Here is a 27,302-nt window from a genome sequence, read left to right on the forward strand (position 1 = left end):
TTTCGTCGTGGAGGAACATCGCCGCCAAACCCAATACAGCCCACAGTTGAGATTAGCTAAAATCAGCACAGATAAATAGGGAATTGAAAATGGGGCCTTTTTTTTTTAAATCAATGCAGCTCAGTACCACACCATTCGGTGTGTTTACCCACGGAGCCATCAAAAGGACAGAAGCATCAGTTTTTAAAAAAAGTAACTGCCTTGCACCTCTCCTTTTTTAAAAAAAAACAATCTTCAAAAATCAAATCCAATTCCACTTCCCAAAATCACTTTTTCTTCCCTCCCCCCAATATTAATTAACTTAATTTCTATGAGCTATCAATTATTACTTTCAAATATTCTAAATCAAGCTGAGAACTCTGTCTTTAAGTACACCGCGTGTAAAATAGGTGCTCCTTCATTAAAAAAGCAAACTATTCGTACATTATAGTAAAGGACTACTTGATTTCAAGTCCTTCTCTGTACCAGAGTAATGATGACTATTTTGGTATTTTGTTCAAATGCAGCATATTTCTTTTCCTTGAACAAATCATATCCACACATGAAAGCTACTTTCTCTATGATATACCATAACTCAAGCTTGCATTTGGATTATCATACTGTATTGGACTTTGAGACTCTAATGTCATTTCTGGAAGACCACTGTTTGTCACAGCAGCTTGTGCCAGTCAGCACAATACACCAAGTATGAGTAGAAATGACAGCAGGTATTTCCAACACGACAGGCAGACCAACAGTCCATGTCTTACTATCATTACTTGCGAGTCTGCATACATTCTCTGTACCCCAGTTTGTTTGACCACACTGAGCTCCACTCAAGCCAAACAAACAAAATGCTGCTGCAGATTTGATCAAGTATATTTTTCATTTCAGTTACAAGAGTCCGATTTGGATTTTTTTTTCTGAACAGAGTTCAATCAGAGGCGTTTATGAAGGTTTTCAATTTGCTATTTTCTCCTCCTCTCTTTCCACAGCACAATCTCTGCAGATTATCTCTGGCATTTTTGCCTGTTTAAATCAAGTGGCATTTATACAACAAATACCACCAGAATGTCTAATTTTTTGCTTTTATTTCCCTTTTCTTCTACAATTTGCATTCACAAAAATCTTTTTTTTTTTAAATTGGGGGGGGGGGGGGGGGGAGAGAAGAGAATATGGGGTATGAAGAATACAGTATAATTTAACACTCCCAGAATTGGATCTTAAAAAGCTTTTGACTAAATGTTGTAAATGGAAGACAGAAGAGTTGGTATTCTGGAAGGATAATATCAAATGGGCAAAGGGCCTTCTGCATCCATTTGTGTATGTGACTGAAACTGCCAAGAGTTGGATGTATCTGTTGCTATTGGCAACTACTTGATTTACAATAAAATACTGTCATACCAAACTCTTTCACCTTTTCTCATTCTATATTTGTTAGGTGTTGGGAGTGGATAAAAATAACAAACTTTTTGCTACTATAGATGTTATCAACAAGAAGTTTGTCAGAATTTAATTCAAGTGAATTACACTGGCTGCACTTTTCCTCTTATACAAGGCATCCACCCAAGCACATCTTTGTAAATAACTGAACAGTTTAAATTAAAAGTCCTTAATTGAAGACCCAGGTCAGCAATTGGAGGGCTCAGAGAATGTCCATCACAAAATTGCCAGCTCACAGCCTCAACAGCTGCACAACTGCTAAAATACCCAGCAACACTGCTGCTATTCCAGTAGGCTGAACACACTGAGCTTTGTGCAAGAGGGCAAGAATTTTTCAGCACTCTCATATCAGCACCAAGGTCCCCACCAGTTATTTTTCAATTTCCACAACTGTACACAGCAATTTGTAACATTACACTACCCAATTACTGGCCCCTGTCCAAGATAAACAACTGTAAACAAAGTTATGTGGTCATAAAAAAAAATCAAACTAAATTGAAGCATTCAAAAATTAAAAAATTAAACAGTTGCATTTGCCTTTTCAAGCTGTCATTCACATTAGAAAGGTAACAAAGGGACAATTAAAAATTAAAACCATTTCTGATTTACCTGGTGTCTAAAGTCTTTGTAATTACAGGCTCAAGTTTCATTCTATAGTGATCATGAGTCCTAAATTTAATGCAGATCAACAGGCAATTTTTTTTTTTTTTTTTAAAAAGATTATTTCTTCAAGAAATGTTCTTAATTTCACCTGATTAAAGCCATTTCATTCTGCTCTTTAATTCCCCTGCATTCATTCACATATAGCGTGAGGTATAATGGTTATGTTGACATGTATTTTTATACTGGTTTTGTTGGACTTTTGAAGTATACCAAGTTACCATGTTTCAAATTCGTAACTATTAAATGTTACTGCATAAAGATATCAAAATTGTTTTCTCCATCATCAACTCCATATCTTCAAAAATCAAAACTAGGTTTATGAGACTCATCTATTCCTCCCCATAAGAATGTATTACAAGGATAATATTTAAAATTTAAACAAGCACTCCAGGTGCATAATTCCACATTGAAAAAGCAATTAAAATTACAACTGCTTTTATTGTCAGTCTTCCTTGAATTCAGATTTCAGGAACCCAATATCAACTCTCCAGCTCCTGGCATGCATGTTGCTAAATCTAGTTTCCAGAGACTGGTGACAGACTTATAAGCCCAGTGTTACCTGGATCTACAAGTCTGCTGCTAGACTACAGATTTAGCTGCATAAACGCCAGAAGCCATTTTCCAGACATCAGGCTCCCCGAATACCAAACAGCAAAAATAAAAGGCCTCTCTTAAGAGATGCTATTGAGGACCTGCAACTGTTTACAGTGGATTATCATTGTGGTAGCTATCAATCAATTTTTAAGTTGTTAATGAACACTCAAGTTCAACAGTGGAGAATTTGACACCTCTGTTCTTGATGCAGCATGAAAAAACTGCATGAAATGAACAAAATTATGTAAAGTGTGGCATTACTCTACCAGTGAAGATTGTGTGTGTTTACTTGCATAAGGGTAATGTTCCAACTGCATATGAGGAAGGGAGCCTCATTGGCCAGAATTGCACATCAGAAATCCAGGCACATACTACTTAAATTCGACTACTTAAATTATTTCTGAACATCTGATAGATTCTCTGGCAGGCGAGGCTTGAATCTGGGAGCAGGAAGTTGGAAAATTATCTATTACATATTTATCTGCTTGTATTTGTGCAACCCTGTGAATAGTTTGAACTTATTTGGTAAGAGACTTTGTGTAGAAAGCATGACTGGTGTAGATTATGGGATGTTGAACAACTGAACTCGAAATTCCACATTTTCTTTCAGGGTTAAAAAAAGAAAAGCACTGCTAAATACAGGAAGTTCAGCATCAAGCCAATTTTATCTCAAAGTGTTTGTGGAAGATTGGTGCCCAAACAGAAACAGACATTTCTCTTACTTGTTCTCATTGCTAGCATCATATCGAGGCATGGGATCCCAGTCATTTCCATTGACATCAAAGCTAGCCATTTGATCCTACAGCAAGAGGGGGAAAAAACATCACACAGCCACATTAATAAATAAAGCCAATGTCCAACTCATGCATTCTTAAAAGGTTTTCCATGCATAAATGATTCAACTTAGCCACACAAGAACTGATGGGAACCATGTGCCAATAGCACCCTCCCTCACCCCGTTTCCATGAGCAGATAATAAACTAGGCTTTGGACTATGCACTCCATTTCATGCACAGAACTATTCTAAGATTATTGAAAATACTAAATCTAGTCCAACAGTTTCAGCCAACAGTTTCTGGCAGTTAGCATCATTATAGATAAGAGAATGAAAAACAGCAAAAGTTGGAAACATGAAATAGAAACAGTAAACTTGACATTAGGCAACAGCTGTATATACAAAAGATGGATTATAAGGTTTCAGGTATCTAACTTTCATCAGAACAGTCCTGAAGGTTACATGGTCAATATGTCCCAACTTGTAATTTCCCGTTAGATACCGACTGGCCTGCTGCATATTTCCAGCATTTTGTTTATTTCATAGTCGCAGAAGTGCATAGTTACTTTCCATCAGCCTGACAGGATGCATCCTAGGATCATGAAGGTGCTGAGGGACCAAATTGAACTGGCTCTAGAAATGATATTTTAGGGCTCTGTTGAGTATGGATGTGTGCCAGAGGACTGAATAGTAGCCAAAGCAACACTCATTTTTACAAAGGGTATCACAGAAAATCTGCTTCACAGAATCATAGAAATTTAAGCACAAAAGGAGGCTATTCGGCCCAACCTGTCCATGCCAGGTGACAAAGAGCTATCCAGCCTAATCCCACTTTCCATCTCTTGATCCGTAGGTTATGGCACTTCAAGTGCCTATCCAAGTACTTTTCTGCCTCTACCACCCTTTCAGGCAGTGAGTTCCAGACCACCACCACCCACTGGGTGAACAAGATACCTCTCCAATCCCCTCTAAACCTCCTACCACTTAAAATCTATGTCCCCTGGTTATTGACCCCTTGCTAAGGGAAATAGGTCCTTCCTATCCACTCTATCTAGGCCCCATATAATTTTATGCATCTCAATTAGGTCTCCCTTCAGCCTCCTCTGTTCCAAGGAAAGCAAACCCAGCCTATCCAATCTATCCTCATAGTTAAAATTCTCCAGTCTGGCAACATCCTCGTAAATCTCCTCTGTAACCTCTCTACTGCAATCACATCCTTCCTGTAATGTGCTGACCAGAACTGCACACAGTACTCTGGCTGTCTTTTATACAATTCAAGAATAACCTGTCCTGCTAACTTCAGGGATCTGTGAACATGCACTCCAAGGTCCCTCTGTTCTTCTACACTTCAGTGTCCTACCATTCACTGTATATTTCTTGCCTTGTTACCCCTCCCCAAATGCATTACCTCACACTTCTCCAGATTGAATTCCACGTGCCACTGTTCTGCCCACCTGACCAGTCCATTGATATCTTCCTGCAGCTTTCTTCTTCTTCATTATCAACTACATGGCCAACTTTAGTATCATCTGCAAGCTTCTTAATCACACCCCCTACATTCAAGTCCAAATCATTGATATATACCACAAAAAGCAAGGGACCTAGTACTGGACCCTGCGGAACTACACATGAAGTAGCCTTCCAGTCACAAAAACACCCATCGACCATTACCCTTTGCTTCCTGCCTCTGAACCAATTTTGGATTCAACTTGCCACTTTGCCTTGGATCCCATGGGCTTTTACTTTTGTGGCCAGTTTTTCATGTGGGACCTTATCAAAAGCCTTGCTAAAATCCATTTGGTTACATCAAACACATTACCCTCATCAACCCTCCTGGTTACCACCTCAAAAAATTCAAATCAAGTTAGTCAGACACGACCTTCCCTTAACAAATCCATGCTGATTGTCCTGGATTAATCAGTGTCTTTCTAAATGAAGATTTATCCTGTCCCTCAGAATTTTTTCCAATAATTTTCCCACCACCAAGGTTGGGCTGTCTGGCCTGTAATTACTCGGTCTATCCCTTCCTCCTTTTTAAACAATGGTACAACATTAGCAGTCCTCCAGTACCACACCTGTAGCCAGAGAGGATTGGAGAATGATGGTCAGAGCCTCTGCTATTTCCTCTCGTGCTTCTCTTTAAAAGTCTTGGATACATTTCATCTGGCCCTGGGACTTATCCACTTTCAAAGATGCTGAACCCCTTAATACTTCCTCTCTCACTATGTTTATTTAATCTAATATTTCACACTCCTCCTTCCTGATTGCAATGTCTGCATCGTCCCCCTCTTTTGTGAAAACAGACAAAGTTTTCATTAAGAACCATACCCACTTCTTCCGCCTGCACACAAGGGTTAACTTTATGGTCTCTAATAGACCCTATTCTTTCTTTAGTTATCTTCTTGCTCTTAAATGTATTTATAAAACATCTTTGGGATTTCCTTAATTTTACTTGTCAATATTTTTTCATGCTCTCTCTTTGCTTTCCTAATTTCCTTTTTAATTTCACCCCTGTAATTTTTATACTCCTCTAGCGTTTCTGTAGTGTTGAGCCCTTGGTATCTGTCATTAGCTTCCCATTTTTTCCTTTATTCTACCCTGTATGCCCCTTGACATCCAGGGGGCTCTAGATTTGTTAGTCTCACCCTTTTTCTTTAAGGGAACATAACTACTCTGAACCCTCACTCTCTCTTCCTTGAATGCTTCCCACTGCTCGGACAATGATTCACCTTTAAGTAACTGGTTCCAGTCCACTTTGGCTAAATCACTTCTCAGTTTATTAAAATTAGCTTTTCTCCAGTTGAGAACTTTTATTGCTGATCTATCTTTGTCCTTTTCCATAACTACCCCAAATCTAATTGAATTATGATCACTACCACCAAACGCTCTCCCATTGATACCCCTTCCACCTGCCAAGCTTCATTCCCTAAAACTAAGACCAGAACCACCCCCTCTCTTGTTGGAATTGCTATGTACTGGCTAAAAAAAGTTCTCCTGAATGCAGTTTAAGAATTCTGATTGCTCTATACCTTTCACACTAATTCTATCCCAGTCAATATTAGAGTAGTTGAAATCCCTTATGATTACTGCCCTATTGTTTTTACACTCTCTCAGAAATTTGCCTACATATGCTTAATTACAAGGCAGTTAGCTTCACACCTGTAATAGGGACAATTTTAATAAAAACATCTTTCATTAAGGATGAAATTATCAAATTAGAAAAGTGAGAAGCAGCCAGCAGTCAATCTTAACAGACTTTATAGGAATCTTTGAGGTGGGAACAGACATGGTAAAGGAGGGAAAATGCAGTGGGTGTAATGTACAAGGAGTTTATAAAATCTTTGACAAGGTCCAATGAGATTACGAGAGAAAATTAAGTGGTATGGAATTGGGGAGAGGATAGCAAACTACCCCCAAAAAATTGTTCAGAAAGGAGAAAATAGGAGGTATAGTTCATTCTTTGGGAGACCAAAGGAAATTACAAAGGGATATTACTAAAATGAGGAATAGGCTCAGATGGAATTCAGTGCCAGTAAGTGTGCGATGATGCAGTTTGGTAAAAGAAATAACAAATTATACTCAATGGAAGTAGGGTTGGTGCTATGGAAGAGCAGAGGGATTTGGGGAACAGGATCACAGAACATTCAGGCAGCACCTCAGATTGATAAGGTTGTGAAAAAAATAAATAGAATTTTAGATTTTATTTTAAGCAAAGATGTAATAATGAGCCTATATAAAACCTTAAGATCTCAAATAAAGTACTGTGTGCAGTAGCCACAATATAGGAGGGATTTTGAGGCTTTAGACAGAGTACATCGCAGTTTCACTAGGATGCTGCCTGGTAAGACGAAGTACAAATATAAAGATTTTAAAATGCATGTCTTTTTGATGAGGACACAGATTTTGGGCCATATAATAATAGAAGTGTAATAAAAAAAAATGGGACAGAGCAGATAAAAGCAGACTATTTCTAGTAGTTGGAGGGGTCAAGAACGAAGGCCATAGATACAAGATTAAATGTTAATGATTTAAAACAGAGTAGGAGAAACAACTTTATGCAGAGAGTTGAGGGGCTGCAGAATTCACTTCTAGGATTAGTGGTTGAGGCAGAAACGATATCAACATTCAAGATTAAATTGGATTGTTGGATGAAGGAAGAGAGGTTGAAGGGATATCAGAACAGAGTGGGTAAATGTGATTAGAACTACTTGCTTGCATGGAGAGTAAACAGCGACATGGACTGGTTGGTCCAAATGGCCTGTGTTTATGTAGAAATGAGTCCAACTATATAAAAAAAAAGAACCACCACCCTTTGGAAATGGTTTGATAAAAGATGAATTTTGGAATCTTAAATGAGTTTTTTTTCTACATAAAGAAAATTTAAGCCTCAGCCTCTTGAAGGAATTTCAAGATCAATCAGGTAAAGGTGCAATTCTTTATTTAACGGTGTTCTAATTGCATCACACAGTTTCATTAACAACTGGCCAAAAGACAAAGGAAAAGAGATTGATTAGGGTAATAAAATAACTTGGAAAATATAGGGAGTCCAAAGTGCTCCTAGCTCCAAACTCTCCTATCCTGTCAGAGATGACAAACTCCACCCCATCAGCACAACTTTCTACAAGCAGGATGGATACCCAAGGCCAATGAGACAGTTCAGCTGCTTATCTTAATTAGTTCCAGTTGACTTCACACTTCAGTTCAATACCAAGGGAGTGCTGCATTGTCAGTTGAGACATTAAACCAAGGCTTTGTCCCTGCCTGCTCAGTTAGATGCGAAACATCCCATGGCACCATCTGCATAGGTCACCCAGTGTCCTGACCCATAGCCCTTCCCCAACAATGACCAAAAACAGATTGATCATTCATCTCATTTGCTGTTGGTGGGACATAGCTGTGAGCAATTTGGCTACCGTGCTTGCCTACACTACAGTGACAGCACTTCAAAAACAATCAAAGCATTTAGGATGTGGTAAGGTGTTATATAAATGCAGACTCTTTCATTGGCTAGGAGAGTGCACAAATTATAGTAGGCCAAAGAAAGTGGTGGATATAACAATTAGAGAGAGATAAACCCGAAGAAACCACATTGTAATAAGTTCACATATATAAATAAATTGTAATTTCCCACCTTCATTGATGGGGAATAATACCATTATTAGGTATGTGACGAAGGGGGTAGGAGAATGAGAGCTTGAAGTAATAAATGTATTTCCCCAATAAAGGAAACAAGAAGTAAACTTGCTCTGCTATTACGGAGAGATTGCACATTTGAGTTTCAAATTGAAATGGCTGAAGTGGAATGTGTGTGACGGAAAAGGACATGTATCCTGTCCAGCACAACAGCTCATGGGGGAGATGGGAATGTGGCAAAACACTTCCTTTCCCCACAGCTTCCGTGGAAGAAATATGCAACAATATTCTGTTTATACATTTAATGCTACATCAGCAATCATTAGACTGGCCGATATTCAGCATCATACGGCTTACAGATTGTTAAATATATTCAAAAAATAGAAAGTCATTAAGAACCTAATGAGATTGCATGTTTTACATAGAAATATAGAAAATAGGTGCAGGAGTAGGCCATTCGGCCCTTTGAGCCTACATCACCATTCAATAAGATCATGGATGATCATTCACCTCAGTACCCCTTTCCTGCTTTCTCTCCATACCCCTTGATCCCTTTAGCCGTAAGGGCCATATCTAACTCCCTCTTGAATATATCCAATGAACTGGCATCAACGGCTCTCTGCGGTAGGGAATTCCACAGGTTAACAACCCTCTGGGTGAAGAAGTTTCTCCTCATCTCAGTCCTAAATGGCTTACCCCTTATCCTTAGACTGTGTCCTCTGGTTCTGTCCAGTCCCGTCAGAATTTTATATGTTTCTATGAGATCCCCTCTCATTCTTCTAAACTCCAGTGAATACAGGCCCAGTCGATCCAGTGTCTCCTCATATGTCAGTCCTGCCATCCCGGGAATCAGTCTGGTGAACTTTCGCTACACTCCCTCAATAGAAAGAACGTCCTTCCTCAGATTAGGAGACCAAAACTGAACACAATATTACAAGTGAGGCCTCACTAAGGCTCCATACAACTGCAGTGAGACCTCCCTGCTCTTATACTCAAATCCCCTAACTATGAAGGCCAACATACAGCGCCTGCTGTACCTGCATGCCAACTTTCAATGACTGATGTACCATGACACCCAGGTCTCATTGCACCTCCCCTTTTCCTAATCTGATGCCATTCAGATAATAGTCTGCATTCGTGTTTTTGCCCCCAAAGTGGATAACCTCACATTTATCCACATTATACTGCATCTCACTCATCTAACCTGTCCAAGTCACCCTGCAGCCTCTTAGCGTCCTCCTCACACCTCACACCACCACCCAGCTTAGTGTCATCTGCAAACTTGGAGATATTACACTCAATTCCTTCATCTAAATCATTAATGTATATTGTAAATAGCTGGGCTCCCAGCACTGAGCCCTGCGGCACTCCACTAGTCACTGCCTGCCATTCTGAAAAGGACCCGTTTATCCCGACTTTCTGCTTCCTATCTGCCAACCAGTTCTCTATCCACGTCAGTACATTACACCCAATACCATGTGCTTTAATTTTGCACACCAATCTCTTGTGCGGGACCTTGTCAAAAGCCTTTTGAAAGTCCAAATACACCACATTCACTGGTTCTCCCTTGTCCACTCTGCGAGTTACATCCTCAAAAAATTCCAGAAGATTCATCAAGCATGATTTCCCTTTCATAAATCCATGCTGACTTGGACCGATCCTGTCACTGCTTTCCAAATGCGCTGCTATTTCATCCTTAATGATTGATTCCAACATTTTCCCCACTACTGATGTCAGGCTAACCGGTCTATAATTACCCGTTTTCTCTCTCCCTCCTTTTTTAAAAAGTGGTGTTACATTAGCTACCCTCCAGTCCATAGGAACTGATCCAGAGTCGATAGACTGTTGGAAAATGATCACCAATGCATCCACTATTTCTAGGGCCACTTCCTTCAGTACTCTGGGATGCAGATTATCAGGCCCCGGGGATTTATCGGCTTCAATCCCATCAATTTCCCTAACACAATTTCCCGCCTAATAAGGATTTCCTTCAGTTCCTCTTTCTCACTAGACCCTCGGTCCCCTATTTGTAATGGGTCCTTGGAGTAAGGAGAAGAAACATAGGACACCATGATTATCCCTTATTGTCCAACTAAATAGAACATGGTTTTACAATCATCACAAGCATGTGCCCAAGTGTAATGGATGCGTGAGCTCAAATTCCACTTGTAGGAATGATTATGGGTTCAAACTCCACAAAGAAAGAGCGACAAGTTTGAAAACCTTAAAATCTTGAGTATTTTGGTTTCCTTCAGTGCAGTAACTCCAATTCACACCATGACCCAAATAAATCTTGTTAGCACACTTTTAAAGTCAAATAGGAGAGATTTTTGTTTGAAGGATCAGATGGAAAAAAAAGCACGTACATAATTCTGCTGCAAGTCAGGGTGGTTTCTCTCAATTCCATCATCCAGAATGGTTACCACTACATTTCGCCCAGTGTAGCCTCTCCGCCAGGCTCCTACTATGTTCATATCTGACTGGCAGTGGTGAGTATCATCATTGCAGTGCTAATGGGCGGAGAAACACAAAGGTTTACAGTTAACTGTCAAATATAACAAACTTTGCAGTCAGCAAAAGTGCCCTCTCAAAAGAATAAAACATGAACCTTCTCAACAGGAACCAGTGACGAGACCATTCTGCACAACATCGGACTAATGCGCAGCTGATGATGAATTAAAAATATTAACAGGCCACTTTTATTTAATATTAATTCCATCATTGAGTTAATATTATTTCCATTATTTAGTTGGAGTCCAGAGTATTGAATTGAATTGAAACCTGTCTATATATGCAGCTATTCCATTATACAATCCCCTTCTGCCTTCAGCAAGAATATTACATTTATTCAGAGAATACTTCGAATTCAGACATATTCTGTATTTTTGCACTTTACTGGAACTGCAGATGCCAGAGCAAAGTTAATACTAAAATAGAAGCCATAGTAAATAAATCGGAGGACAAAAGGATGATGATGGAAAGGGCAAAAAAGTGAGATGAAAATTCAATATCAGTAAATGGGAGGTGGTTTGATAAAAATAATATTTAGAATGGGGGACTGTTGGGTGAAGTGGAAAAGCGAAGGGATGAGAAGTGGGGGAGGGGGGGCAGATTCACATGGCATTAAAAGCAGCACCTCAAGTGGGGATAGGGTCATAAAATAACTAATGGGATACTTGGTTTTATGGCAAGAAACTATAAAAGTAGAGATGTAATGGTGAATCTATGTAAAACCTTAGTAGGACCATAGCTGGAGTACTGTGTGCAGTTTTGGTCTCCACACAAAGCCGAGGTTTGTTGAAAGTCACCAAAGAGCAGAGGTGAAAAGAGCAAGGGGATGCGGGGGAGTGGGGCGGAGAGAGAGAGAAAAGAGAAAGAAAATTAAATAAAGCCAGATACAAATAGAATATTAATGCAATTTATCACATACTTACTATATACCACATGCTTGGCCATTTGGGATCATTGAAGTAAGGATACTGGGAAGCACCAGCTTTAAAATCTCTCTTTATCCGTCTTTTTACCACCTGCTGCTGTATCCATTCCACCTGCCATCAAAACAAGTTAATAGAAAGCAGAGATTAGCAATTGTTGGGGCAAAAACATATGGTAAATTTTGCTATCAGGCAAGATTAATGGTGCAAGTGTATCAGTTTCAGTCAATGGCAGCAGTCTCCTGAGTCAGATGTTCGCGGGTTCAAGACCTCCTGGATTTGAGCACATAATCTAGGTTAATATTTCAGTGCAGCATGGCGAAATTGTTGCATTGTCGAAAGTGCCTTCTTTCAGATGATATGTTAAACAGAGGTCCTGCCTGCCTGCGCAGATGCAATGAGATCCTAAGGCACCATATGAGAAAGGGCAGGAGTTCTCCTGGTGAGCCAACATCTAAACAGCTTAACTGATTATTTACCTCATTGTTTGTGGGGTTTTGTGCAAAATTGGCTAATGATTTTGCCTACGTAACAGTGACTGCACCTCAAAAGTTGGTTGTGAAGCACTTGGAGATATCTGGAGGTCATGAAAAGAATTTCTATAGATGCAAGTCTGTCTGTCTTTATTGAACAGCAGCAGAGCACAATGAAAAAAAATATTAAATCCTTCAGTAAAAATTGTTCCTTTGAATCAAGTCCCTCTGGTTCTGGACGATTGGCCACATTATTTAAAGAAACAAGATCTGCAGCAACTTGCCCCATCATATTGCTCCCATGCCTTTAAATGGAAGACGATGCCTCCTCACTACATTTATACAAATTCAGTGTTTGAGGATTTGATCAGTAACTTGCAACTGAAATCTACTATAGTACTAATGCCTGGAAAGCTGCCCCTTTGATAAGAGAAAAATCAACTGTAATTTGGTTGAAGCACAATTCCACTTTGTACTCAGGAATCCACAGCTTAATTATATCACTATAATAATGGGCTAACTTCTCGCTTCCATATTATTAGAAAGAGCTGCACTCATTTTTTGAGAGTGGATGGGCTGAGGGAGAAACAAAAGAATCCAATCCCATCTTTCTACTGTGGCTCTTTAAAAAGGTACAAGTAGAGGTGAAAACAAGCAATATTGTCCATCTTACTTGTGGTAAGAGTGGAGAAGAAATCTTTGAAATATGGAAGTTATGGAATATTAAATAGATGTTGGAAACGGAACCATGTATTTACTCAGTCCTGCACAATTCTCATTTCAAATTAAATATACCCGTGTTTTTAAAAAAAAAAATAAAACACAGGCCACTTCACCAAAGGAAGCTCTTTAAATGTCCATTAAAATGTTTTTCTTAGGTAGATGTTAACCTCAAATCAATAACGAGCTTCAACCTCAGCCTCGCCACCACCACATGAACACCGAATGAACTCAACAATTTACCAACACTTAGGTCTCCTTTCAGAAGATCTGATAAAAATAATAAACATTTCTACAATACTGATGTACCATATGTGCATAACTCCTTTAACCATTTTAAACATCTCAACATCACTCCTTAATCTTCTATATTCAAGGGCACAAAAACCACGTAATGTAGGAAATGCAGCAGCAAGGTCCCACAAACCGCAAAGAGATAGTGCTCTTGGTTGAGGGATAAATGTTGGTCAGGATACTGGAGAAAACGGTCCTGCTCTTTGAAATAGTGCCATATGATCTTTTATATTCACCTGAAAGGGCAGACAGGGGCTCAGTTTAGCATCTCATTTGAAAGACAGCATCTCCGACAGTGCAGCACTCCCTCAGTATTGCAATGAAGAGTCAGCCTAGATTATGTGCTCAAAGTCTCTGGAGTGGGATTTGAATACATGACCTTCTGACTCAGAGGCAAGAGTTCCACATGTTGAGCCACAGCTGTAGCATTAAGTGAAAACAAATGCATCTCTTATGAATTAGTAAATCTGGCTATTCTTCAGTGAACATTACTATTCTGAAGATGCTGTTTGTACTAATATTCTACATTTCCGCCCCTTGTAAATTATGCTGAATAAAGTTCCACAAATAAGAACATAGGAACATAAGAAATAGGAGAAAGAGTAGGCCATCCGACCCGTCGAGCCTGCCCCACCATTCAATAAGATCATGGCTGATCTTCTATCTCAACTCCACTTTCCTGCACTATCCCCATATCCCTCGATTTCCTAATATCCAAAAATCTAGCGATCTCTGTCTTGAATACACTCAATGACAGAGCTTCCACAGCCCTCTGGGGTAGAGAATTTAAAGATTCACAGCCCTCAGAGAAAATTTGGCTGACTCCTTATTCTGAGACCATGACCCCTGGTTCTAGACTCCCCAGCCAGGGGAAACATCCTCCCTGCATCTACCCGGTCAAGCCCTGTAAGAATCTTGGATGTTTCAATGAGATCACCTCTCATTCTTCTAGAGTATATAGGACAACTCTACTCAATCTCTCCACATAGGACAATCCCCCCCCATCCCAGGAATCAGTCTGGCAAACCTTTATTGCACTCCCTCTATGGCAAGTATATCCTTCCTTCAGCAAGGAGACCAAAACTGTACACAATACTCCAAGTGTGGTCTCACCAGGGCCCAATATAATTGCAGTAAGATGTCTTTATACTTGTACTCAAATCCTTTTGTAATAAAGGCCATCATACCATTTGCTTTTCCAATTGCTTGCTGTACCTGCATGTTAACTTTCAGTGAGTCGTGTACAAGGACACCCAGGTCCTTCTGAACACCAACATTTCCCAGCCTCTCCCCATTTAAAACATGCTCTGCTTTTCTATTTTTCCTACCAAAGTGGATAACTTCACATTTCTCCACATTATACTCCATTTGCCATGTTCTTGTCCCTTCACTTAGCCTGTCTACAGCCCCTTGAAGCATCTTTGCATCCTCACAACTTACATTCCCACTAAGCTTTGTATCAGCAAACATGGACATATTACATTTGGTTCCCTCATCCAAATCATTGGTATAGATTGTGAATAGCCTACGCCAAGCACTGATCCGAGCGGTACCGCACTAGTGACAGCCTGCCAACCCGAAAATGACTCGGTTATTCCTACTCTGCTTTCTATCCATTAACCAATCCGCAATCCATGCTAGTATATTACCCCCAATCCCATGAGCCCTAATTTTGTTTAATAATCTGTGTGGCATCTTATTGAATGCCTTCTGAAAATGCAAATACACAACTTATGTATGTAAACCTGTAAATACCACGTCTAACCATCAGAGGGCTTCTCCCCTGGAGTCCCAAGGGATCCCACAATCCCTTGGGAACACCTGTATACAAGGAGGCTTCACAGGCTGAAGAGGCACTCAGATCTGTAATAAAGGACTATGGTCACACCTTACTTTGAGCTTGCAGTATCTAGTCCGAGAGGCGGGAGTTCGTGGAGTCGGGAGACCTATAAAGGCCGACTGGTGCAGCTTCAACGGGGAGGCAAAAAAGTAGAAAGAAATTGAAAGGTGACATCACAGCCAAGGGGGCAAGTGATTGGTGAGTAGATTTTCTTTTCTATATCAGTAAGTAACCTTTAGCATTGTTGTTGCCAGTGTATCTAAGGGTTAAGTCATGGCAGGACAGCTTGCACTCGTGTTATGCTCCTCCTGCACTATGTGGGAAGTCAGGGACGCTGCCGGTGTCCCTGACAACTACGTGTGCGGGAAGTGCATCCGCCTGCAGATCCTGACGGACCGCACTGCGGCACTGCAGCAGCGGGTGGATGAACTCTGGAGCATCCACAATGCTGAGAATGACGTGAATAGCACATTTAGTGAATTGGTCCCCTGTGGTCATCTCCCTGCAAAACAGATACACCGCTTTGGGTACTGTTGAGGGGGATGGCTCATCAGGGGAGGGCAGCAACAGCAAGTTCATGGCACCGTGGGTGGCTCTGCTGCACAGGTGGGCAGGAAAAAGAGCGGGAGAGCTATAGTGATAGGGGATTCGATTGTAAGGGGAATAGATAGGCGTTTCTGCGCCGCAGACGAGACTCCAGGATGGTATGTTGCGTCCCTGGTGCAAGGGCCAAGGATGTCTCGGAGCGGGTGCAGGACATTCTGAAAAGGGAGGGTGAACAGCCAGTTGTCGTGGTGCATAAAGGTACCAATGATATAGGTAAAAAACGGGATGAGGTCCTACGAGACGAATTTAGGGAGCTAGGAGCTAGGAGCTAAATTAAAAAGTAGGACCTCAAAAATAGTAATCTCAGGATTGCTACCAGTGCCACATGCTAGTCAGAGTAGGAATCGCAGGATAGCTCAGATGAATACGTGGCTTGAGGAATGGTGCAAAAGGGAGGGATCAAATTCCAGGGACATTGGAACAGGTTCTGGGGGAGGTGGGACCAGTACAAACCATATGGTCTGCACCTGGGCAGGACCGGAACCAATGTCCAAGGGGGAAGTGTTTGCTAGTGCTGTTGGGGAGGAGTTAAACTAATATGGCAGGGGGATGGGAACCTCTGCAGGAGACAGACGGAAATAAAATGGAGTCGGAAGCAAAAGATAGAAAGAAGAAAAGTAAAAAGTGGAGGGCAGAGAAACCAAAGGCAAAAAGCAAAAAGGGCCACATGACAACAAAATTCTAAAGGGACAAAGTGTGTTAGAAAGACAAGCCTGAAGGCTCTGTGCCTCAATGCGATGAGTATTCGGAATAAGGTGGACGAATTAACTGCAGTTAACGGATACGATGTGATTGGCATCATGGAGACATGGCTCCAGGGGGACCAAGGCTGGGAACTCAACATCCAGGGGTATTCAACATTTAGGAAGGATAGACAGAAAGAAAAAGGAGGTGGGTGGCATTGCTGGTTAAAGAGAAAATCAATGCAATTGTAAGGAAGGACATTAGCTTGGATGATGTGGAATCGGTATGGGTGGAGCTACGGAATACCAAAGGGCAGAAAACGCTAGTGGGAGTTGTGTACACGTCACCAAATACTAGTAGTGAGGTTGGGGACATCAGAAAAGAAATAAGGGAGGTGTGCAATAAAGGTACAGCAGTAATCATGGGCGACGTCAATCTACATATTGATTGGACTAACCTAACTGGTAGCAATGCGGTGGAGGAGGATTTCCTGGAGTGTATTAGGGATGGTTTTCTAGACCAATATGTCGAGGAACCAACCAGAGAGCTGGCCATCCTAGACTGGGTGATGTGTAATGAGAAGGGACTAATTAGCAATCTTGTTGTGCGAGGCCCCTTGGGGAAGAGTGACCATAATATGGTAGAATTCCTTATTAAGATGGAGAGTGACAAAGTTAATTCGGAAACTAGGGTCCTGAACTTAAGGAAAGGTAACTTTGATGGTATGAGGCGTGAATTGGCTAGAATAGACTGGCAAAGGATACTTAAAGGGTTGACGGTGGATAAGCAATGGCAAACATTTAAAGATCACATGGATGAACTTCAGCAATTGTACAGCCTTGTCTGGAGTAAAAGTAAAACGGGGAAGGTGGCTCAAACTTGGCTAACAAGGGAAATTAGAGATAGTGTTAAATCCAAGGAAGAGGCATATAAATTGGCTAAAAAAAACAAACTTGAGGACTGGGAGAAATTTAGAATTCAACAGAGGAGGACTAAGGATTTAATTAAGAGGGGGGAAAATACGAGTACGAGAGGAAGCTAGCAGGGAACATAAAAACTGACTGCAAAAGCTTCTATAAATATATGAAGAGAAAAAGATTAGTGAAGACAAACATAGGTCCCTTGCGGTCACATTCAGGTGAATTTATAATGGGGAACAAAGAAATGGCAGACAAATTGAACCAATACTTCGGTTCTGTCTTCAGGAAGCAAGCTACAAATAACCTTCCGAATGTACTCGGGGAACAAGGGACTAGTGAGAAGGAGGAACTGAAGGATATCCTTATTAGGCAGGAAATTGAAAGAGGGAAATTGATGGGATTGAAGGCCGATAAATCCCCAGGGCCTGATAGTCTGCATCCCAGAGTACTTAAGGAAGTGGCCCTAGAAATAGTCGATGCATTGGTGATCATTTTCCAACAGTCTATCGACTCGGGATCAGTTCCTATGAACTAGAAGGTAGCTAATGTAACACCACTTTTTTAAAAAAGGAGGGAGGGAGAGAGAAAACGGGTAATTATAGACCGGTTAGCCTGACATCAGTAGTGGGGAAAATGTTGGAATCAATCATTAAGGATGAAATAGCAGTGCATTTGGAAAGCAGTGACAGGATCGGTCCAAGTCAGCATGGATTTATGAAAGGGAAATCATGCTTGATAAACCTTCTGGAATTTTTTGAGGATGTAACTAGCAAAGTAGACAAGGGATAACCAGTGGATGTGGTGTATTTGGACTTTCAAAAGACTTTTGACAAGGTCCCGCACAAGAGATTGGTGTGTAAAATCAAAGAAGCACATGGTATTGGGGATAATGTACTGACATGGATAGAGAACTGGTTGGCAGACAGGAAGCAGAAAGTCGGGATAAACGGGTCCTTTTCAGAATGGCAGGCAGTGACTAGTGGAGTGCCGCAGGGCTCAGTGCTGGGACCCCAGCTCTTTACAATATACATTAACGATTTAGATGACGGAATTGAGTGTAATATCTCCAAGTTTACGGATGACACTAAACTGGGTGGCGTTGTGAGCTGTGAGGAGGACGCTACGAGGCTGCAGGGTAACTTGGACAGATTAGGTGAGTGGGCAAATGCATGGCAGATGCAGTATAATGTGGATAAATGTGAGGTTATCCATTTTGAGGGCAAAAACACGAAAGCAGATTATCTGAATGGCGGCAGGTTAGGAAAAGGGGAGGTGCAGCGAGACCTGGGTGTCATGGTTCATCAGTCACTGAAAGTGGACATGCAGATACAGCAGGCGGTAAAGAAGGCAAATGGTATGTTGGCCTTCATAGCTAGGGAATTTGAGTATAGGAGCAGGGAGGTCTTACTGCAGTTGTACAGGGCCTTAGTGAGGCCTCACCTGGAATAGTGAGTTCCGTTTTGGTCTCCTAATCTGAGGAAGGACGTTCTTGCTATTGAGGGAGTGCAGCGAAGGTTCACCAGACTGATTCCAGGGATGGCTGGACTGTCATAGGAGGAGAGACTGGATCAACTGGGCCTTTATTCACTGGAGTTTAGAAGGATGAGAGGGGATCTCAGAAACATACAAGATTCTGACGGGACTGGACAGGTTAGATGCGGGAGGAATGTTCCCGATGTTGGGGAAGTCCAGAACCAGGGGACATAGCCTTAGGATAAGGGGTAGGCCATTTAGGACTGAGATGAGAAGAAACTTCACCAGATTTGTTAACCTGTGGAATTCCCTGCCGCAGAAAGTTGTTGATGCCAGTTCATTGGATATATTTAAGAGGGAGTTAAATATGGCCCTTACGGCTAAAGGGATCAAGGGGTACGGAGAAAAAGCAGGAAAGGGCTTCTGAGGGAATGATCAGCCATGATCTTATTGAATGGTGGTGCAGGCTCAAAGGGTCGAATGGCCTACTCCTGCACCTATTTTTTATGTTTCTATGACTCCTTATTAAAGGCACAACAGCTGGTGACGAGATACAGATGACGAACCCCACCGCAACGATGCAGAGAACAGTGGGCATCCAGGAGAAATTTTCGGAGGAAGATGATTGGGAAATCTTTGTGGAGCAACTCGACCAATACTTTGTGGCCAACGAGCTGGAAGGAGAAGCGAATGCTGCCAAACAAAGGGCGATCCTCCTCACCGTTTGCGGAACACCAACGTATGGCCTCACGAAAAACCTGCGCGCTCCAGTGAAACCCACAGACAAGTCGTGCAATGAGTTGTGTCACTGGTCCGGGAGCATCTAAACCCGAAGGAAATCGTTCTGATGGCAAGGTATCGGTTCTACATGTATAAGAGGTCTGAAGGCCAGGAAGTGGCGAGCTACATCGCTGAGCTAAGGTGCCTTGCAGGACATTGCGAATGTGAAGGACACATGGAGCACGTGCTCAGGGACGACTTGTACTTGGCATTGGCCATGAAGTAATACTTCACAAACTTTTGACTGTCGAGGCCCCAACCTTGAGACCATAGCGATAGCCCAGGCGTTTATCGCCACCAGTGACAATACCAAACAAATTTCTCAGCACCCTTGTGCTACTGCAAGTACTGTGAACAAAGTAACGTTGTTTTCGACTCGAAATGTACATGGCAGGACTTAACACGCCTGCAGCTGCACGTCCGCAGATGACTCAGAGTCCAACATCAAGGGTGGTGAATACACGGCCATTAACACCTGGTTGTCGCTGCGGAGGTGATCATCGTTTCCATTCATGCCGCTTCAAAGGGTAAGTTTGCAAGGACTGTGGAACAATGGGACACCTCCAACGCATGTGCAGGCGAGCTGCAAACCCTGCTAATCCAGCAAACCACCATGTTGCAGAGGAGGACAGATCCACAGTGGATCACGATAAACCATAGCCTCAGACCGAGGAGGCAGAGGTATATAAGTTGCACACATTTACCACAAAGTGTCCCCCGATCATGCTGAATGTTGAATTAAATGGACTCTCGGTGTCCATGTAGCTGGACACGGACGCAAGCCAGTCCATAACTTTCGATAAATTGTGGTGCAGCAAGGCTTCAAGGCCAGTCCTGACTCCCATTCGTACTAAAATGAGAACGTACACAAAGGAACTGATTCCAGTGATTGGCAGTGCTACCGTAAAGGTCTCCTACGATGGAGCAGTGTACGAGTTACCACTCAGTGGTAAACATAGAAACATAGAAAATAGGTGCAGGAGTAGGCCATTCGGCCCTTCTAGCCTGCACCGCCATTCAATGAGTTCATAGCTGAACATGCAACTTCAGTACCCCATTCCTGCTTTCTCGCCATACCCCTTGATCCCCCTAGTAGTAAGGACTACATCTAACTCCTTTTTGAATATATTTAGTGAATTGGCCTCAACAACTTTGTGGTAGAGAATTCCACAGGTTCACCACTCTCTGGGTAAAGAAGTTTCTCCTCATCTCGGTCCTAAATGGCTTATCCCTTATCCTTAGCCTGTGACCCATGGTTCTGGACTTCCCCAACATTGGGAACATTCTTCCTGCATCTAACCTGTCTAAACCCATCAGAATTTTAAACGTTTCTATGAGGTCCCCTCTCATTCTTCTGAACTCCAGTGAATACAAGCCCAGTTGATCCAGTCTTTCTTGATAGGTCAGTCCCGCCATCCCGGGAATCAGTCTGGTGAACCTTCGCTGCACTCCCTCAATAGCAAGAATGTCCTTCCTCAGGTTAGGAGACCAAAACTGTACACAATACTCCAAGTGTGGCCTCACCAAGGCCCTGTACAACTGCAGCAACACCTCCCTGCCCCTGTACTCAAATCCCCTCGCTATGAAGGCCAACATGCCATTTGCTTTCTTAACCGCCTGCTGTACCTGCATGCCAACCTTCAATGACTGATGTACCATGACACCCAGGTCTCGTTGCACCTCCCCTTTTCCTAATCGGTCACCATTCAGTAATAGTCTATCGCTCTGTTTTTACCACCAAAGTGGATAACCTCACATTTATCCACATTATACTTCATCTGCCATGCATTTTCCCACTCACCTAACCTATCCAAGTCGCTCTGTAGCCTCATAGCATCCTCCTCGCAGCTCACACTGCCACCTAACTTAGTGTCATCCGCAAATTTGGAGATACTACATTTAATCCCCTCGTCTAAATCATTAATGTACAGTGTAAATAGCTGGGGCCCCAGCACAGAACCTTGCGGTACCCCACTAGTCACCGCCTGCCATTCTGAAAAGTCCCCATTTACTCCTACTCTTTGCTTCCTGTCTGACAACCAGTTCTCAATCCATGTCAGCACACTACCCCCAATCCCATGTGCTTTAACTTTGCACATTAATCGCTTGTGTGGGATCTTGTCGAAAGCCTTCTGAAAGTCCAAATATACCACATCAACTGGTTCTCCCTTGTCCACTCTACTGGAAACATCCTCAAAAAATTCCAGAAGATTTGTCAAGCATGATTTCCCTTTCACAAATCCATGCTGACTTGGACCTATCGTGTCACCTCTTTCCAAATGCGCTGCTATGACATCCTTAATAATTGATTCCATCATCTTACCCACTACCGATGTCAGGTTGACCAGTCTATAATTCCGTGTTTTCTCTCTCCCTCCTTTTTTAAAAAGTGGTGTTACATTGGCTACCCTCCACTCGATAGGAACTGATCCAGAGTCAATGGAATGTTGGAAAATGACTGTCAATGCATCCGCTATTTCCAAGGCCACCTCCTTAAGTACTCTGGAATGCAGTCCATCAGGCCCTGGGGATTTATCGGCCTTCAATCCCATCAATTTCCCCAGGTACCAGGCGATGGCCGCACGCTGTTCGGCAGGAGCTGGCTGGGAAAGATACGCTGGAACTTGGACGCGTCCGAGCACTACATCTCGTGTCCAGGTCCTAAACAAGTTCCCCTCGCTGTTCAAACCAGGCATCGGGAAGTTCCAAGGAGCAAAAGTGCAGATCCATTTGATTCCGGGGGCGCGACCCATCCATCACAAGGTGAGAGCGGTACCTTACATGATGAGAGGGTGGAGATCGAGCTGGAAAGGCTGCAACGAGAGGGCATCATTTCGCTGATCAAATTCAATGAGTGGGCCAGTCCGATTGTTCCAGTCCTCAAGGGAGACGGCACCATCAGAATCTGTGGTGATTACAAAGTAACAATCGTTTCTCACTGCAGGATCAATACCTGCTACCAAAAGCAGACGACCAATTTGCGACTGTGGCAGGAGGGAAAACTTTCACGAAGATGGACTTGACCTCGGCCGACATGATGCAGGAGCTGGAGGAATCATCAAAAGGCCTCACCTGCATCAACACGCGCAAAGGTCTCTTCATTTACAACAGGTGCCCGTTTGGGATTCGATCAGTCGCGGTGATATTCCAAAAGGAACATGGAAAGCATGCTGAAGTCGGTCCCGCGCACCGTGGTCTTCCAGAACAACATCTTGGTTACAGGTTGGGACACCATCGAGCACCTGCAGAACCTGGAGGAGGTTCTTAGTCGGCTTAATCATGTGGGGCTCAGGCTAAAATGCTCGAAGTGTGTTTTCCTGGCGCCTGAAGTGGAGTTCCTGGGAGAAGAATCGCGGCGGACGGCATCAGGCCCACCAATTCGAAGACGGAGGCAATCAAGAACGCACCGAGACCACAGAACGTGACGGAGCTACGGTCGTTTCTAGGATTCCTGAACTATTTTGGTAACTTTTTACCGGGTCTTAGCACATTGTTAGAACCCCTGCAATCTTTACTGTGTAAAGGAGATGAATGGGTATGGGGTAAAAGCCAAGAAAATGCCTTTGAGAAAGCTAGGAAGCTGTTATGTTCAAACAAATTGCTTGTGTTTTACGATCCATGAAAGCCTTTGGTACTAACATGTGATGCGTCGTCCTACGGGATCGGGTGTGTATTGCAACAAGCTGATGAATTTAGGAAATTGCAACCGGTTACTTATGCATCCAGAAGTCGAAGGCTGAGGGGGCCTACAGTATGATCAAAAAAGAAGCATTAGCGTGTATTTACAGGGTAAAGAAAATGCATCAATATCTGTTCGGTCTCAAATTTGAATTGGAAACCAACCATAAGCCGCTTGTATCCCTCTTTTCTGAAAGCAAGGGGATAAATACGAAAGCATCGGCCCACACGTTGTCTGCATACAACTACGCCATCCGCCACAGAAAACTGTGCCGATGCTCTCAGTAGGCTGTCATTGCCCACCATAGGGGTGGCGATGGCACAACCTGCAGATTTAGTTATGGTAATGGAAGCATTCGAGAGTGAGCAATCACCAGTTACCGCCCATCAGATTAGAACCTGGGTGAGCCAGGACCCCTTAGTCTTTAGGAAAAAAAAACTGTGCTCCACGGGAGTTCGTCCAGTGTCCCATTAGAGATGCAGGAAAAAATAAAGCCATACCAGCGGGGCAAAGATGAAATGTCTATACAGGCAGACTGCCTCATATGGGGTAATCAAGTAGTTGTGCCAAAAAAGGGCAGGGCCACCTTCATTAGTGATCTCCACAGCACACACCCAGGCATCGTAATGATGAAAGCGATAACCAGATCCCACGTATGGTGACCTGGTATCGATGCAGACTTGGAGTCCTACGTGCACAAATGTAATACATGCTCACAGTTAAGCAATGCACCCAGGGAGGCGCCACTAAGTTTATGGTCCTAGCCCTCCAAACCGTGGTCTAGGGTCCATGTCGACTATGCAGGCCCATGCTTGGGAAAAATGTTTTTAGTGGTTGTAGATGCGTACTCCAAATGGATTGAATGTGCGCTAATGTCGACAAGTACGTCCGCTGCCACCATTGAAAGCCTACGGGCCATGTTTGTCACGCACGGCCTGCCTGATGTCCTCGTAAGTGACAATGGGCCGTGCTTTACCAGTGCCGAATTCAAGGAGTTAATGACCCGCAATGGGATCAAACATGTCACATCTGCCCCGGTTAAACCAGCATCCAACGGTCAGGCAGAACGAGCATTTCAAACAATCAAGCAGAGCTTGAAAAGGATAACTGAAGGCTCACTGCAGACTCGCTTATTCCGAGTCCTGCTTAGTTACCACACAAGACCCCACTCGCTCACTGGGGTTGCCCCTGCTGAACTGCTCATGAAAAGGGCACTTAAGACAAGGCTCTCATTAGTTCACCCTGATCTACACGAACAGGTAGAGAGCAGACTGTTTCAACAGAATACATATCATGATCATGCAAATGTGTCAAGCGAAATTGAAATAAATGATCCTGTATTTGTGTTGAACTATGGACAAGGTCCCAAGTGGCTTGCTGGCACTGTTTTGGCCAAAGAGGGGAGTAGGGTGTTTGTGGTCAAACTCACAAATGGACTCACCTGCAGGAAACACTTGGATCAAACCAAACTCAGATTCACAGACTATCCAGAACAACCCACAATAGACTCTGCCTTTTCCGACCCTCCAACACACACACACACACACACACACACACACGTGGAAACTGACTCAGTGGTTGACCACGAAGCAGAACCCATCACCTGCAGCAGCTCAGCAAGGCCAGCTATGCAGCAGCCCAGCGGAGGCCCAACAAACGACTCACCAATACCAGTATTTGCACCGAGATAATCAACCAGGGAAAGGAAGGCCCCAGATCGACTCGCATTGTAAATAGTTACACTATTGACTTTGGCAGGGGTGGGGGGGGGGGGGGGGGGGAAGAGCGGGGGTGAGGGAGAGAGTGTTATGTATGTAAATCTGTAAATACCATGTCTAACCACCAGAGGGCTTATCCCCTGGAGTCCCAAGGGATCCCACAATCCCTTGGGAGCACCTGCATATAAGGAGGCCTCTCAGGCTGGAGAGGCACTCAGATCTGTAATAAAGGACTATGGTCATACCTTATTTTGAGCTTGCAGTATCTAGTCTGACTCTTTATTCAAGACACAACACACTGGTTCCTCCTTATCTATTCTGCTAGTTACAACCTAAAAAACTCACTTGTCAAACATGATTTTTCTTTCATGAAACCATGTTGACTCTTCCCAATCCTATTATTATTTTCTAAGTGCCCTGTCAGCACATTCTTAGTAGATTCTAGTGTTTCCCCTACTACTGTCAGACTGATGAACCAGACTGTTGACAATCTTGATGGCTTATTCAACTGTGTGCAGAACTTCTGACCCCATATCCTCCGTCGTGCATCTCCATAATATTGTCCATCACTATCCCTGCTTCAGCCCATGTGCTGGTGAAACACCGTGTCTCTCAATCCAGATTGGACTATTCTAATGCTGTTCTGGACAGCCACCCACCTTCCATGCTCTGCAAACTTCCGAAAACGCTGCCGCAGCATAGCCGGCACAATGTCCCACTCATCCATCACTCCTGTTCTTTGCTGACCTACATTGACCTCACCCAACGCCTCCAATTTAAAATTATTTTCCTAGCGTTTAAATGCCTTCATGGCCTTGATTCATCCCATCTCTGTAACCTCCTGCAGTACTACAACCACACTCAACCACCCCATACCCTGTTTCTCAAACTCTGGCCTCTTGTACATCCCCATCTCCCTTCACTCCAATATTGACAGCGATGACTTCAGCCGTTAAGCCTGACATTCTAATTCCTTCCCTAAATTATTCTGCCTATTCACCTGTGCCCTCCTAATTGGCCAGATTTTGCTTTGAGCAGCGAATGAACTTACACTTGCCTAGAAACTTTGTATGGGCTTTTGCACGGCAATTTCGTGTCTGCCAGCCATTGAAAAAGTATGGCGCCCTCTAAAGGAAATCTGAGAATGTGTGAACAGGTCAAGCAACTGGGCATCTCCTTAATCAATCAGATTGAAGAATCATTAATGAACAGCGCAGAGCCTGAACCAGGAAGTGTAAACTGGAATATTGAATCCAATATTAAATCAGATAAAGAAAGGAAAGAGAAAAGATTGGACTGAGAGACAAGAGAAAAATAAGTTTTTTTTTATAAAAGTATTGAATTTTTTTAAAATCTTTGACAGTAGGAATGAGACTCCACACTTATACAAGTTATTTTTTTTGTGCCAGTGTGGTTGTTTGGTAGTAATTAAGACTTACCAAGTTGTTAAAGGGGTACTTACACTTGAATGGACAAGTTCTAACTTTGAGGGACAAGTTTAGATCCTATCTCTGAGGCAAGTACAACAACTTTGTGCTGTTCAATGTATTTGAACAGTGAGTCAGTCGGCGAGATGCTATTTTCGGGAAACTTTTAGGAGCAGGGCTTCTCAGACAGCAACTTCTGTATTTCCGTGTTTAACTGCGTATGTGCAGTCGCCGGATGTTGCAGTTAGATTTGCACATAAATAACAAAGAGCCTTCCTGATATTTTTAAGAGCTTAATCTAGCCCACTCTCTCCTCCTTTGGCTTGGCATTGTTTTTTGTCTGCTTACGCCTCTAAAGCACCGTGGGACATATTTCTATGTTACAAGGTGCTATATAAATGTAAATTGTTGCGACCTGGCCGGGAACAGCAGCATCAAGAGGTCAGCTCCAGCTCGTACCCAATCATACTCGAAGAAAATTCAACAAGCATAGCTGTAGGTACCAACTAAAACTGGACAGTAGTGAGGGTGGACAGTGCTGCTTTTGTTTGTGTACAGACATACTACTGTGGGATAGAAGCAAATGCAGAATGGCTGCCATGTCCACTCTAAATATTTGCTCTCATTTTGAGTTGCAAAACAGATCAGTTAGTATGCAACAGTTTGA

The 27,302-nt window shown here is 42.8% G+C and overlaps 1 protein-coding gene across 3 annotated transcripts in view; it reads right to left on the reverse strand.

Annotated features, from left to right (window-relative positions):
• Positions 1 to 27,302, reverse strand: part of pcsk5b (proprotein convertase subtilisin/kexin type 5b) — a 280,532-nt gene that overhangs the window by 199,070 nt on the left and 54,160 nt on the right. For all 3 annotated transcript variants that reach the window (XM_070882813.1, XM_070882798.1, XM_070882808.1), the window contains 3 exons: positions 12,022 to 12,135; positions 10,954 to 11,097; positions 3,402 to 3,478 (listed from right to left, as the gene is read on the reverse strand). In XM_070882813.1, coding sequence (XP_070738914.1) covers positions 3,402 to 3,478; positions 10,954 to 11,097; positions 12,022 to 12,135 — 335 coding nt within the window. The remainder of the gene's footprint in view (positions 1 to 3,401; positions 3,479 to 10,953; positions 11,098 to 12,021; positions 12,136 to 27,302) is intronic.

This window comes from Pristiophorus japonicus, chromosome 1 (assembly GCF_044704955.1).
Source record: "Pristiophorus japonicus isolate sPriJap1 chromosome 1, sPriJap1.hap1, whole genome shotgun sequence".
Classification (NCBI taxonomy): Eukaryota; Metazoa; Chordata; class Chondrichthyes; family Pristiophoridae; genus Pristiophorus; species Pristiophorus japonicus.